General features: G+C 51.6%; 1 protein-coding gene across 3 annotated transcripts in view; it reads left to right on the top strand.

Moving 5' to 3' along the window:
* Positions 1-3,590: 3,590 nt before the first annotated feature.
* ASAP1 (ArfGAP with SH3 domain, ankyrin repeat and PH domain 1) overlaps positions 3,591-15,382 on the top strand; it is a 274,738-nt gene continuing 262,946 nt past the window's right edge. For 2 of the 3 annotated variants that reach the window (XM_037048557.1, XM_037048556.1), the window contains exon 1: positions 3,591-3,973. In XM_037048557.1, the coding sequence (XP_036904452.1) occupies positions 3,606-3,973 (368 nt within the window). In that variant the 5' untranslated portion in view covers positions 3,591-3,605. The remainder of the gene's footprint in view (positions 3,974-15,382) is intronic. The other variant, XM_037048559.1, reaches the window with a different exon arrangement.

Genomic DNA, 15,382 nt, shown 5'->3' with positions numbered 1-15,382 from the left:
GGGTGAGCTCACCTGCGGCTGCACCCACAGCTTTGACCACCGGGGAAGGAGGCACAGGTGGTGGTTAGGAGGCTGGACTCCAAAGCATCTGCACGCACTAAGTGTTTGGCCTTGAGCCGGTTACTCAATGCTCCTGTGTCTCGGTTTCCTCAACTGCAAAAAGGTGCAAAGCTTTTTAGTCTCATTGCCTCCCATGCCTGAGCATGCGCCCTTCCCTCAGACTGCGCTGAACCTTGCAGAGTTACCCAAATATATTATGTGCTTATGCTCAGTCTTTGCTCAGGCCCACAGCGGGCGCCTGGTCAGTATCTGTGAGTAAGTGAATGAATGCTGCCCTGAATTGGGTTTCCCCAGAAACAAATCTTCAGACAAGGAAGTGGATGCAGCTGGGTTATTTGGTAGGGGATAGATCCCAGGAAGAACAAACGAGGGCGTGAGAAAGTGAGGTGAGGAAGGGAGAGGAAGCATGACGCGTAAGTCACGGAGAGTTACTTGTGGGGAGCCACCTGTGCTGAAAGTCCTGTAGGGCTGTCTCCCTCGTAGGGATGGGAGGCTGGGACATGCAGCCACTGATTGGTTGGGGGGTTCCCCCGAGGCGACTGGCACTTGCAGTATGGCTAAGGTCCCACAGCTCTGGAGAGAGGCCTCAGGCAGACAGAAGGAGAGGTGTGTTCCTTGGACTGTGGTACAAAATGCAACAGCAGGTGAGCTCAGAGTTGGGCGCAGGGGACGCAGAGCCGAGCATCAGCAGCACCTGTGGTTTCCGCTCTGGTTGGCAGGCCCGAGCCTCCTCATCCGGCTGGAGAAACCTCATTTCTTCCCTGAAACTTGGTCACCAGGCCCCCATTTTGGGGGAAATGCTTTGTAACTTCCTGCTACGGATTAAATGTTTGTATCCCTGCCTCCCAAATTTATAGGCTGAGATCATAATCCTCAAAGTGATGGAATTAGGAGGTGAGGCCTTGGAAGAAGATTAGGTCATGTGGGTGGAGCTCTCAGGAATGGAGTTAGTGCCCTACTAAAACAGACCCCAAGAAGCAACCTTGCCCTTGGCCCTTGCACCTTGTGAGGATACAGTGAAAAGATGGCTGTCTGTGAACTAGGAAGGAGTTCCTCACCAGATACTAAGTCTGTCCACACCTATGTCAGACTTCCCAGCCTCCAGAACTGTGAGAAACAAATGTGCGTTGTTTAGAAGTCACTGCATCTTTGGTGTTACTGTAGCAGCCTGCACAGGCTAAGACTCTCTCCCCATGCCGATATAGGAATGTGTACCACCCCCCGCCCCCACCCTGCCCCACCCCAGATGCTCCATGCAGCCCATGACACCCTGGACAGACCTCTTTTGGCGTTATCATCTCTCTGCTTTCTAAACAGAACTTTCTTGCCTGGCTTCCTTAGGGAGCAACAAATTTATCTCTGCCAATCTAGTGCCCAGAAGGTTTCCGAGCCCATCACAGGCCCTTAACCAATGCCTTTTCTTGAGTTCAAACCCACCTTTGCCCAGGGCCCCACTTAGAGTAAGTGCTCAATAAATGTAGGCTCCTTTCCTTCCTCTCCAGCTCAAAGGGTGTGCCATCTGACATAGGGGGCCACTCACGGAGCAAACACATAATGTGATAAATACGTCCTTTATATGAACACAGTACAGGGTGGGAGGAGCAATTAACTGGGACTGTACCAATGAGACTGCACTGTGTCATCTGCCAGTCTTAATTAGAGTTTTCACTTTCCAGAACCACGAACAGAGCCGACCGGCACTTCCTCCATTACACTGGGCTTTCGCATGTGGAAGCCTCTCCGCCAAAGCAGAAGACACAGGCAGCTAAGGGGCAGAGTGAACTTGTAGGTCTCATCTCGTTTACCCCCTTCATTCATTGGACGTGTCTTGGTTGAGGGTCCCTTGTGGGCCAGCACTGGTCTTGGCACTGAGTGATGGAGACAAGCAGCAGTCTTGCTCTCATGCAGCTTTTGTCCGTGCAGGGGCAGGCAGACAATGAACAGGAAAAATTAAAAAATGAGGACTATGCAGCAAGGAAACACAGCGTGGGATGCGGGGAAAGGTGCAGGTGGGAGCACAGGTGTCAAGACAAGTAGATGGAATGGCTGGGGGAAGCCCCTTTGAGGAGCTGACTTTTGAGTTGAGAGCTGAGTGCCCAGAACAGCCGATGGGGACTCTCCCAGGCAGAGGTAACAGCAGCTGCAAAGGGCCTGGGGCAGGACCCTGGACTCTCAGTGCCAAGCCCCGAGCTCCCACCGCCTCTGACCCCTGAAAAAGAGTTGCAGAAAAGGGAGAAGCCTCGGTCTAAAACTGATGTCCGGTCCTTCTTTGGAGTAGAGGAGCTGATGGCCACTTTCAGTTCCTCGCAGGTTCATTTCAAGCTTTGGTTTTCACTCATGGGCATGTTGTTCCCTCTTCAAAGTCTGACTGGGTTTCAAGGGAATTTGAAACGCTTACAGCAAAACCACCAAGCTGCAGCCTCCACCCAAATGCAGAAACCCCCCAGATGTGGCATTTCCATGGGAAACCACAATGAATCACTGCCGCTGGCCGCCTGGTTCAGGCCTGACTGGACAGAGGTTTACTTCGGCTTTCTCCTACTCTATAAAGCCTCGCCAGACTTCTTCACGAACCCAGACAACGTCTTGACTCCCGAGTTGAGAGCAAAATCCCCAATTCTGTGAGGTTTGGTGAGTTTCGGATTTCACCAGAAGAGGGTCTGCCACAGCCACCGACCTTTTCCTCAGCCGAGGGCAGTTTCCGAAACACCGCAATCCTCATCATCACCATCCTCATCATCACTGGGAGACTGGGAGGAAAATGATGTTCTAAGGCTTTGTGAGTAGCCACAGAGGTGCACAGCACGCTCCCCGCAGGTTAAAACCCTGCTCTCTGAGGTCCCTGCCGGAATAAGACAACGATGGCTATCACTTATGTGAGCATTACCAATGTGTCAGTCAGTCCTTGTCTGAACATTCAGTTTCCAAATCTAACCTGAGGGGGCATTACCGCCCCATTTCACATTTAAGGATAGGGAGGCTCAGAGAAGTTCAGTGACTTACCTAAGGTAACACAGCTGGCAAAAAGGCAAAGCCCGATTCCAAGGGGGGCCCAGTCTGACGTCCATACCATCACTGTTGTACTGTTACTATACTGTTCTGACTCTTAACGTTTCTGCCCCTCGACACTGGGCACCATTTGAGGAAATTAGCAAGGAGGAGGCGGTAAAGGGGGGCAGCCAGGTAAAAGTCATTTCTTTCGTAGAAAACAGGGGAAGGAGCTGGGAGATTCCAAGTTTGTCCTCTGCAGGATGGGGGGAGGCCAAGATGCGTTCCTGCAGTCGGGGGGCCTTAGAAAGGCATCTTCTAAGGCCAAGGTTTCATGCAAATCCCATGGCTTCCACCCCGGCGCAAGGAGGAGACAGGCTGGAGGGGGAGTGGGGCGGAGCGGCAGGACTCCCGACCCCAGGCGGGCTCGCTCACCGGGAATCCGTGGTGCCCGCCTCCGGGTGTCGGAGACCCCGCCCGTCCCCCGGCCTGCGTGCTGGTGGGCCAAGGGTTAAGCGAGGCGGGAGCCCCCGGCGCAGAGTGGCGGCCGGACGGGAATGCTTAGTCAGGATCCTGATTTCCTGTCGAAGTGTTTGGATTTCCTGAAACCCGCGCCCTCGCCGCAGAGCGGGATCGTCCAAGCAGCGCGCGTCGCTAGGGCCTCCTCCCCTCGGCACATGGTCGCCCGCCCCTTCCTGCGCCGCGCTCGCCGCCCGTGCCTCGCCTGGCCGCCGCCGTTGCGGGCGGGCACTCCGCGTTTGGGCAGCCCGGCCCCCGCCCCCTGCCGCGCTCGCCGCTCCCCACCGCACCCTGCGTTCCGCTCCGAGAGCCGCGATCACTCGGCAGAGGGGGCCGGGGCGCGGGCGTCTGCGGAGCCGTCGCCGAGCCCGCGATGGAATAATGCCCAGCGGCTCGCCTGGTCCCGGTGAGTTGCAGGTCGTCCAGTCGTGCATGGCGAGGTCACCCTGGGTTGTCGGAATCCCTGGCGCGGACCCTGCAAGGAGAGGCGCTGGGACGGTGCGCTGGGCGTGCACCAGGCTGTATTCCCAGTGGGGTGTCCCTTTCCGCGGGGAGGGTTCCGGCCCGCCCGGAGCCCTGCAGGGCCTAGGGGGTCTGATCCCCGGAGGAGGCGCCCAGGTGGGGCTTGCGGGGCCCTGTGGCGGCGCGTCCTCCAGAGAGGGCCCGGGACAGCGCGCCTGGTGGCGGGGCCCCGCTGATGGGGCGCCTTCTCAATGCAGAGCGCGGGCGCTGGCATTGTCTCCCTGGCGCGGCGGAAGAAAGTTCCCCGCGTTCCTTGGAAGGGTTGGCCTGGCCTCTCGGCCCCCAGATCCCCGGCCCTGCCTGGACGCAGAGCTGCTCGGCAGGCCCCAGGACGCTTGTTCAAAGCAAATGAATCAAAGGGGAAAAAAGATTTCCACTTGGGGGTTGTTGTTCGCTATCAGGAAGACTGGGAAGTGGGTCGTGATTTAACGCTTCTACCATTTGGGGACCTGCTGCATTTTCTGAGCTACTTGAAGTTTGAAAGAAAAAAGAAACTCACTGGCGTCTGGCATTCTGCGGTTTCAGACATCCCGAGAGTTCTCGGGCATTCCTAAAGCGGTTTCCTTTAATAATTTATTTTTCCACTGGGCAGGGGAATGGAGGGCCAAGTGCAGATTGTCGTTAACGTGACCTCAGCTTTACCTGCCCTAATCAGAAAGAGCAAGAACTTTCTGCCGCTTTTCCCATAGACTTGGTCAGTTCGTCTGGGCATCATTGATTCTGGGCGGACGGCAGGGCTGGGCTGCTGGGTGATGAATGTTTGGGATTGTAAAGCGTAATTCAATGTCGAGGCCAGTTTTATGTCTGCTGCCACCATTACCCAAGGCCTTTCCGTTTTGCAAGGTGAGGGTGAGAGTAAAGGAAAAAGATGTAGGTCTTCAGGAAACTTCAACAGTTCAGAGAGAAAAAAGGATCTTGGAGAACATCTGTTTTGGCCCCTTCTTATACAATACAGTGAGGCTAGGAGAGGTGCAGTGACTTACCCAAGGTCACAGGGCTGTTTTCAGGCTCCCAGGCCACGGCTCCTTTCCCTATGCCAGTTTGTGATGTCAGCCATAAAACATTCGGAAATATGTCTTCTTTGCATCATGACCTTTCTCGTGTAGTGCCGTCTCTTGTCCTGTCTTATCTGTGACTGCCTGTTTTTTGAAATAGGCCATTATTTCAAACTGTACGTTTTGAGATAAAGAGTTAAAAATATTTCCTAACCCATTGAATGGATTTGGAGATTCAGCCACCACATGGATTTGAAATATAGAATGAGTGGCTTGTTCTATAGGGAATTACTTTTCTGGCTCCTATTCTTTTTTAAAAAATAGAAACTCCCAGGTCCGAAAAAGGGCAGCGTCTTAGCACGTAAAGTACCTTATGATGTTCTCCAGACTTGATTTTCAGCCCTCTTGTATCTTGTGAGCTAAGCAGCCCATCTATTCTCCTCCAAATGGCTGGTTTTTCATTTTTAGTATGTGATAATGTTAGAGAGAAAGGACTTTTTCGCAAGCTTGCCATTTGGTGAAGGAAATTGAAATTCTCTCCACCTCCCCAGTCCTCACCAGCCACAGTGAGCCAGATCTGTAAAACCAGTTGGCTCCTTGCAGGCCCCTCAGTAACTGTGTGCATTGGGATGGGGCCCTTCCAGATCCTTCCAGAGGTCCCCCTGCCCAGCTGGCCTGTCCATGCTGCACCCAGGTGGCCCACGTCTGGAGGGAAGAAGTGACTTTGACTAGATCATGCATCCCATTCTCATCTCCCCCTCCTGTGTTGCTTCCTCCCACCTCCCTCCTACCCACTGTATCTGGCATGGGCTCGAGAAGAAGAGAAGAAGCCGTTTCTGTGGGATGCACGAATGATTCCCACATGAGCAACAGTGACAAGGACAGCTAGTATTTATTGAGCCCGTGCTGTTGGCGCTAGACATGGTGCTTCCTAAGAAGTCCCAAGGAGGAGAAGGAACTCCTTTGGGAGCCTTGCCTGGAAAGGACACTTCAGATTCCTGTGGACTGGCCATGCTGTCCTTCAGCCAGTATGCATTTGCCGAGTGGCTCCCCTGGGGGAGGTCCAGGTTTGCAAGAAGACTAGGACCCTATATTCAAGTCTTCTGTTTCCAGCCTCATCTTTCAGTGGTGGCCTCACACTTTCTCTTTTAATTAGGCCATTCCACAAGCCTCTGTTGAGCATCTGCTCCGTGCTAAGCACTATGGGAAGTCCCAGTGAGCCAGATAGACCTGGCCCTGCCTTCAGGGAGCCTGCATCCCAGGAGAGGAGCGAGGCGAAGATAAAGAAGCTGGGAACTTCTAACAGATGAAAGGTTGTGATTCTTATTATCAAGGAAACAAATGAGGGATGGAAATCATGCCCTCAGTGAACTGGGCTGGGGGTAGCCCCAATTTTGCTAGGAAGGGCTTCTCTGAGACTGAAGAATTTAGAAGGAACTGGCCAGGCAGACAGACAGGTTGCAGGGGAGTGTGTTCCAGGCAGGGGGGTCAGAATGTGTAAAGTCCTCTATGCACGAAAGAGCTTGCCATGTTCCTGGGAGTGAGGGAAGTCAGGAGGGCCAGGGTGTAAGGGAGCGATGGAGAGAGTGGCATTAGGTGAAGTTTTAGAGGGAGACGGGGGCCGGATTACACAGCAGGTTCTAGGCCATGCTGGGCAGGTTTCTCCCCCCACTACAAAGGGAAGCATTGGTGAGTGTGGGTGGGCTCAGGAGTGGAATTTGATAGACATTAAGAGATTACTGCTTTATGAACTACTGATCACAGGGGACAAAAAGTTGAAGCAGGGACACCATTGAAGGGGACACCAGTTGAAGTTAGGACACCATTGCTCTAAACCAGAGCCATGATGATAAGTTGGACCAGGGTGGTAGCGGTGGTGGTGGAGAGAAGTGAGAGTCACCTCTTAAACCTTGGAGACAGGACTGATGAGATTTGGTGATGGATCAAATGGGGGAGGGGCAGAGGGGAAGGGCTCCAGGGTGACTGCTGGGTTCTGGCTTGCCTGCTGGGTGTCATACCGAGCTGGGTGTCACTTTTGGAGACCGGGTAAACTAGTGGAGGAACGTGTTCCTGCAGGGAATGAGTTTCCATACTGGCCATGCTACCCTGAAGTGTCTACGGGGCATCCAGATGCAGACTGCAGGCAAACACAGGGCATGTGATTCTGGACCTCAGAGGAGACCTACAGGCTGGAGACACTGATGCAGGAATTATCAGCCTGGAGTTGAACCTCCAAAGTGCCTGCCAACACACATCTGCATCTCATTTCTCTTATGTCCTTCCCCTGCCTGGGATTTTCTTCGCCTCTTCCAGGCTAACTCCTACTCATCTTTTAAAATATACCTGTCTCATTTTTTAAAAACAATCTTCACCCTAGGACATGCTTAATGATTTGAGGGGGGGGGGAGAGAAACACCAGTGTGAGAAAGAAATATCCATCATTTATCTCTAGTATGCACCACGACTGAAGATTGAACCTGCAACCTAGGTATGTGCCCTGACTGGGGATCAAACGCTCCAACAGGACAACGCTCTAACCAACTGAGCCACCTGGCCAGGGCTATACCTGCGTCTGTATCCTCTTGAAGATGCCTCTAGTGCCCTCCTGCACTCTCAGTTCCCTGCATGTACCTTCATCTTAGTGGTCTATTGAAGTTACCTTTTCATACTGTCTTGCCTCTAATGAAAAACTTGGTAAAACACTTGGAAAAGCCTGCTGCATGCTAAGGGCTCCACAAATGTGAGCTGCAGTTATTATTATTATCATCATCGTTACTGAAGGGAGCGTTAGGCATACAATAAAAATTACATTAGCCTAAGTGTAATGATAAATGGCGTATCAGTTTCTTCTTGCTGCTGTAGTAAATTGTGGTAAACCGATTCTCTCCCAGTGCTGGAGGTCAGAGGTCTGAAAGGGTCTCCTTGGGCTAAAATCAAGGTGATGGCAGGACTCTGTTCCTTCTGGAGGCTCCAGGGGAGACGCTGTTCCCTTGCCTTTCTGTATCTGCCAGAGGCCTCCTGCGTTCCTTGGCTCACAGTCTCCTCCCACCTTTTCCAAAGCCACTCACGTGGGTCTCAGTCCTCATGCTGCCATCTTTCTGTTCCACTTTTCGTTATGTCAGACTCCCTGTATAATCTAGAATGATCTCCCTCTTTTATGGTCACCTGATCAGCAACCTTACTGCCACCTTCTGCCTTCATCCTCCATGGCTGTGGAGCCTCACACATGCATATTTCCTGGGATTTAGGACGGGGACGTCTTCGGGAGATGCTAAGGAAGGTGTTATGGGAGCTCTGGGAGGGAAGACCAGGGCACTCTTAGCAACAGGAGTAACACATGCGTAAGGGGTCAGCCTCCGCCTGTATCCTAACGGTCTCCCCAAATTCACTCCTTCACTGAGGTGTGTTCATTCCTGCATTCTACGTCTTCTCCATGCTGGGCTCCACGAGAGGAGCTGGCGTGGAGGGTTCGTTTCATTGCACGCTTCAGGCTGTAGACCTGATTGTTTACTTTCCGCCCAGGGACATTAACTCTTCTTGCCCCGACTCATGAGAAAATGAAGTTCCCCAACCCATGAAAGCCCTCTCCCAGCCCACCTACCCAGTACCCACTCCCAGGACGGAGTGGGAAGCGTGACGAGTTGGTATTCTCTTTAAAAATTTGTGTGGTTCATTTCTTGCACATCATGAATGCCAACACTTGTGCCTTTTTGTGCAGCCAAAACCTTAGTTCCAGAGCCTCAGCTAGTGTCCTCCACCTCAGCCAGCCCTGCTCCCAAAGCAAGAGAGATCAGGAAAGAGTGTGTGATTCAATCAAGACCCATCCATCCCAGCCCTGGGAGGGGAAGTAACTCGGGGGCCTGGCCTTGTGGTGTGTGGCAGGTGACCCTGTCTTGTGGGAGTCAGGGAAACACTGTGATGTGTGTGTAGCCATGGATCTGCAAGGGCGTAATTAAGACCAGATTGTTAACATCCTCTCCGTTATTCGGAGAAGAGAGGCTTCTGTCTCAGATACTTCCCAGAGGTAGACGGCTCCCCGAGACCTGTAGTGCCTTGGAGAGCCACGTGACTCCCTGTTGGCCATCAGCGAGCTGGGTTGCAAAGAGACTGAGGTCCCTGGATGCCGAGGTCCCCCTGCCAGCCCCTTCCATCCCGATCCCTTGGAAATGTCACAAACTAGCTTGTCTTGTAATATTTTTGGCGTTTCCTCTTCCTCTCTTGCTCTAAGGCAGGAAATGAGAAAGTGCACAGTTTGAAAAACACAGAAGTTAGCAAGTGGTGCCTTTCCGATGGCGGCATCTCAGTTGGAGTCCAGTTAAACACGGGATAAAGAACGGCCCTCTGCACTTCTCCCAGCTGTGACTGGGAGTTCTGGAGACCAAGTGGGTGCAGGGCACCCGTGGGCAGGACAGGAAGGAGAGAGTCGTGGCTTCCACACAACAGATGGCATTTATTTCCCTCATCAGGGCCAGTTACGAGTCTCCTCCCATCAAGGGTGCTGCCTTTGTAACACCCTCTCTGCACGTAGCGGTACTGGGTGCCTGTTTCACCGCAGTTTTGCATCTACACAGTTATCCTTTGGCGTAGAAATGCAGATATGATCTAGTAGAGGGCCGTGATACATGCAACTTGCAGTGGTTTGGAAAAAATGATAGCCACTCTAAGAATTATATGGGAGTGAGAATAAAAAAAATAAGGCAAATGGAGTAAAATCTTAATAATAATAGATAAACTTGGCATCCTGGGGTTCTTTGCACTATTCTTATTCTCAAAATTATTTCCAAATAAAAAGATTTTTGCAAATTCACAAAAACACTCAACTATTCGTTTGTAATTGTGACAGGATGGTGGAGAGGAATGGGCGGTGGACAAGAGACCCGAAGACGCTGACCTTGCGGCCCTGCCCTTTCTTCTGCTCCTGCACTTTCTGTACTGAGCTGAGATAATGTAGGAATCCCACACCAGGATTCCGCTCTTGTCTGGAAGTGTGTCTGTCTGCTCAGAGACTCGCCTTGCCTGCAGACTGAGCATCTTTTAAAGGGAACTTGGGGTGGGGTGGGGGGGGGCTGTGTCACTCCTCCTGTCCTCCTTGTTCCCATCACGTGGCACAGGCGAATGACGGGCACCAACCAAATGCGTTGGCTTCTTTGCTCCGCTGTGTTGCCACGTTTGTTGAACTTTCTCATCGTTGAGTTTTTAATGATTCTCTGTTTCTCATACTTCTAGAAATTCTCATTCGTTTTCTTGCAGCTCATCCTGAACTTTAATCCTCGGGTCAAATTCTTTCACTAGAGTTTCTCATTCTCATTTCATATCTTTAATTTAAACAGGCTGACTTCGTCTTTCAGATGGCTCTGTTTTGTCTGTTGTCTCATTTTCTGCATCTTTTGGTCTTGGGGCAAGGCAGTTTGAGCCCCTCGAGACTCTCACCTGTCCTAGACAGCTTTTTGTGGTAATTTCTGGGCCCCAGACTTTGAAGTCCACACTGGCAGTGTATGTTTGGGCTGTACACCTGTATGTCGGGCTTTAAAGTTTCCATAGGACCTTTTTCTTCCCTCACGCAGACCCCGAGGCGGGCAAAGCTTTCTTGCCATTTCTCTGCCTGGACAGGAGAAATACGGGCGTAGTTCAGGCCCTTTTTCTGGGGAGCCCCTTTGGGGTTTCTTTGGGGTCCTGGCTTTGTAGAGAGGTCTCAGCGCTCCCGTCCCTCTGGTAGACACCAACCGGAAACCAGCCAGAGTGATACACGCAGTCTGCCTTTCCAGACTAGGAAAAGAAAGGCCACTGACCAAAATGACAACATTGCCATTTTGAGGGAAGAAAATCAGAATCCTTATCAGAATGGCAGCAATAAAAAGATTTGATTCCCCTCAGCAAGCACTTACCAAGCACCTCCTGTGTGCGCACCCTGCAGAACGGGGTGGGGGTGGGAGGCGAGGGGGTGTCCGTAGCAGGTTGGAGCCCGGCCTTAAGTGATTTGTTCGTGTTTGTAACCCCCAGCACGGAGAGGACAGAAGGTCAGGGAAAAAGGACAGAAGGGAGAAAAAGAGGACATTTTTGCGGTTGAAGAAGACAAATACTGAGGCAGAAGATGGAATAAGATCATGACAATTCGCACTGCGTGGAGGCTCAAGCCCTGAGGTCTAGTCCAGGACTTGGTATTGCCTAGCTACGTGACCTTTCCTGGCAGCCACTCACCCTCTGGGAGCCTCACTTCCTCACTTGCATAAAGCGGGTGGGCGCTCCCATGCGACTCCCCTTCCCCTAGGTCACAGTGGGATCATGCGTGGGGGGGGAGGGGGCTCTTCCTCGTCTTCGGGGCCCAGGTGGACGGGCCTTTGCCCTGGAGAGTCCCTTCTCCTCGCCTCGTGTCCACGTGGGTTTCCAGGCAGGGCTGCGGCGTTGCCGGCCCTCAGAGCTCGTTCTAACTAAAGGGCTGTCTTTGGTGTGTGGTCAAGGACTAGGTGTTGGGGAGCTGGGCTCGCTCCTGCCTTGTGTGACGCTCTTTCTTTTAGAAGTACCCTTCCCGATGCCCCATAAATGGGTGCTGAGCTACAGCGGGTGGCCATTGTGGGGTGGCATTCGGGCATGGTGCTGCCTTGCTGGCCTTTGGCCTTCTGTCCTCTGCGGCTGCTCCTCCAGACAGTGGAACTTGTGATCCCTCTGTGGTCTGTCCTCTGGCCAGGCCGCTCTTTCTTTCCTGAGCCAATTTGGTGGGTGGAGGGCGGAAGCGTTTGTCTTGATGCAATGGGCTAACCGGCAACTTTGGAGTCAATGAAGGTAGCTAATATTTATTGTGTATTAGTACACATCAAACACTATTCCAAGCAGTTTTTGTATTTGAACTCATTCAATCCTTGTAATAACCCTATGAAATAGACATTATCTTCATCCTTATTTTGTACCTGGGAAATTGAGATACGCAGAACCTAACTAACTTCCCCAAGGTTATAGAACTCATAGGGAGCAAGAGTTTAAGGAAGGTGATTCGTGTTCAGTGCCCACATCCTTGACCATGATGCATCATTGCCTCCAAAGACTTGAACTTGATTGAATTCCATGTCCTCATTCCTCATGTGGTCACAGGAAGAGTCCGTCCTTCGCCTTCCCCTGAGCCTCCTGAGCTTCAGTTTCCTCTTCTGCAAATTTTGTACAAGTGTGCAGCTTTTCTAAAAAGGTGTTAAGTAAAGCAATATATTCAGTAAGTGGTTGAGTGCCGGGCCCATATTTGGTACCGAACAAAAGTGAGTGGGTTCCAGACGGATAAGAGTTCTCATTTGCATGATCAGTGGGGAGAGGAAGCATGAAAGAACTAATTCACCTTCAAGAGTCTTCATTCCACAAACTCTTCCTGCAGACTCTCTCCTGTGCCAGGCACCTAGAAGACAAAGATGAAAACTCATGGTCCACCCACTAAGATTTCTTACAGTTGATTAGAAGAGAAAGATGTGTAACTGTTCATTATGTTGGACCGATGTCCACATCATAGGAAAGTTACAAAAGAATGGCCTTGAGTGTACAGGGAAGGGAGAGAGTGGACCCAGAGGGATAGTCAGAGAAATTTGGGAGGAGAGAGGTCAGAGTATTTGCATCAAAGTCTTTGTGGTCAGAATGTGCAGATAATTATTTTGGAGGTCTAAGGAAAACATTCATCCAAGGGGAAAGTTAGAACTCCGAGTTAAAATGAAGTGGCTTTTGGGGTTTCTCCCTGGAATGCAGTCCTCCTGGCTGTTTCCTCCCCCCCCCCCTGTTCCAGAACTCCTGATGTATGAGAGCGAGCTGCGTGTGGTATTGTTTACAGGTCTTTCCGTAATAACTGTTAGCGATTTCCTCTCCTAGGACAGTTTCTTCCTCAGACCCAAAATAGACTGCCAGAAGGGTGGAGATGTGGGATCTTTGCCTGCTGCCCTCTGTTGAGTGGTGCACTTTGGAAGTGAGTGGGCGAGAAGGTGTGGGCAGACGCTGTTGCTTGCTGATTAAACCCCCCTTTCCCCTTCTTCCTTGCTGATAGAACACTGGCCTTCAGAGGTTCAGTCCCAGTCCCACGGGTGAATCACTGTTGTCCTGCCCCCCTTGACGGTGACTACTTGAGGCACAGGTGTCTCTTCTGTTAGGGACATAGTAGGGTTGGCATGTGATGCCAGGTACTGTTGCAGCCATCTTGGGCCCATGAGGGGTCTTGCTTTGGGAGACTGTGTTGAGTGTGTCAGAGCAGAAAGATGGAAGGAATGAGACATTGAACACTCTGCCTTTAGACTGTTTTGAGTTGAGTTTTCAGTTACTTGTAGCCCAGGAACATCTTAACGGCTATGCAGTGAGATGGCCACTTCACATGACGTCCAGAGGGTTCTAGGTCCCCTGCACTGCCCCTGCTTCACACCACCGTGTTGCAAATGAAGCACCAAATTGTACACTTTTATACTTTTGCAGTCTTGCTATTTTTTCCACTTGAATTGCCCTTTCTTTACCTTCCCCACCTACAGGAAAAAAAATCCAACTTATTCTTTAAAGTATGGCTCTTCTCTGTTGAAACCTTTCCTGGTTCTTCCTATTGCATTTATTTATTTATTTATTTATTTATTTATTTATTTATGAGCATCCGTGATGTTTGCTCTCCTTCCCTCCTTCCCTCCCTCTGTCTTCCTACCTCCCTCCTCTACCATTCTTTATTAAGTGCCTACTGTACACCCCCTCTTATGTTACACACTTACACCCTCCTTTATGAGTGGGGGCAGGTGTGCACAGCACACCAGGAGCACACCGGGAGTCAGTGTGTTTTGTGAGGTTGTACTGGAATGGAAGGTATCACAGGGTGAAGGGGTACCTGACCCCATGTTGGAGGGCGGGTCAGAAACTTGCTACAGGGCATAATTCTTGAGCTGAATCCTAAGTAATGACTAGGAGTTAGCCAGAAGAAGAGCAAAGGGAAGCGAAGGGGAGTTCTAGGTGTGGGGAACCGCCTATGTGAAGATGCGGATGGTAGAAGTAGCATACTTTGTCCTGGGATCCTAGTCACTCAATGTGGTTGGGCCTCACAGTTTGAGCTGGGGTGCTTTGGGGGCAGAGAAGAAGGTGGGAGCCATGTCCTGGCTTTAATGTGTGGCCACTGAGGAGCCCCTGAAGGCTTAAAGCAGGGCAGTGATATAACGTTTGCCCTTTAGAAAGATGGTTCTGGCAACATTGGACGGATGGACGGAATGGAATAGGAGGTGAGAGCCAGGAAAGGAAGCAGGGGGCTGCGTAGGATGGACGTGTAGGGTCTTGGAGCCGGCAGCGCAGGAGATGGAAGGGGCAGGTATCTGGGCAGTGGGACGGCCTTGCCTGGGGACTGGTCCCTTGCCTGGGGACTGGTCGGATGTGGGGCCGTGGGGAGGGGGAGCTGTTGATGACACCGAGCTTTCTGGCTGGTTCATGAGGCGGAGTCATGTCTGTCTCACAAGACTGCCACCTCTTCAGGGCCCTGTCCTCCGTGTCTCCACATCCCCGTGAGTGCTGGGTTCTAGATTTCAAGGTGAGACTGGGTGACAAGGAAGCAAGTCTGTCCCTCTCCTCTTTTCTCCTCCTCCCAAAACTTTGGCTCTACCATTCCCATTTAAGTGGAACAGAAGTGGAGCTCTGACCAGGTTTTCCTGGTGTCCTCACTTCCTAGGTCTGAGCCTTGAGAAGAGGGAGGGCTTTCTTAATGCCTGTTGCTCTTTGCTTTTCTTTTTGTTCCTCTTCTGGACCAAACCAATTCTGAGTAAGCCTTTTTCAGCATCTCTGATCCGGTCCATTCTATGTGGCCCTGCCACAGGCCAGGTTTTCCTGTGACCTCCCCTTAGTCATTGAGCCTTTTCCTCACTCTGTGCCCTCCCCTGAGTCCGTTCTCCAAGCTGCCGCCAGGGGAATCTCCTTAAATGCTTCAGATGAGGGGCACGCTCCTGCTTGGCAAACTCAGTCCCCCCTTCAATGCCTGGGTGGTCAGAGGAGGAAGGAAACAGCCTGGCTTTTCAGCAGCTCAGACGTGGGGCCAGCTGGGCTCTGTGTACTTGCCGGGTGCCCTTGGACAAGTCAGTTAACCAGGAATTGGAATGAGTGATGCGTGAGTGAAAAGATACGTTGAAGTGCCTGCCTGAGACACACACACAGGTTTTCTTTCTCCTCTGCAGTCTTTTTCATCTCAGCGAATCCTTAGAACCCACCCTGCAGGAGACCAGATGTGTACTTCAGGTTTGATGAATGAATCATTCCTTCATTCTCTTAGCCCAGAGTTTGACAATGTTTTATTTATTTATTTTTGGCGGGGGGGATGAGTTTAA

Source organism: Sturnira hondurensis, unplaced genomic scaffold (genome assembly GCF_014824575.4).
Source record: "Sturnira hondurensis isolate 20B ecotype Veracruz unplaced genomic scaffold, ASM1482457v3 Scaffold0006413, whole genome shotgun sequence".
Classification (NCBI taxonomy): domain Eukaryota; kingdom Metazoa; phylum Chordata; class Mammalia; order Chiroptera; family Phyllostomidae; genus Sturnira; species Sturnira hondurensis.
This window is presented reverse-complemented; position numbering and strand designations above follow the sequence as displayed.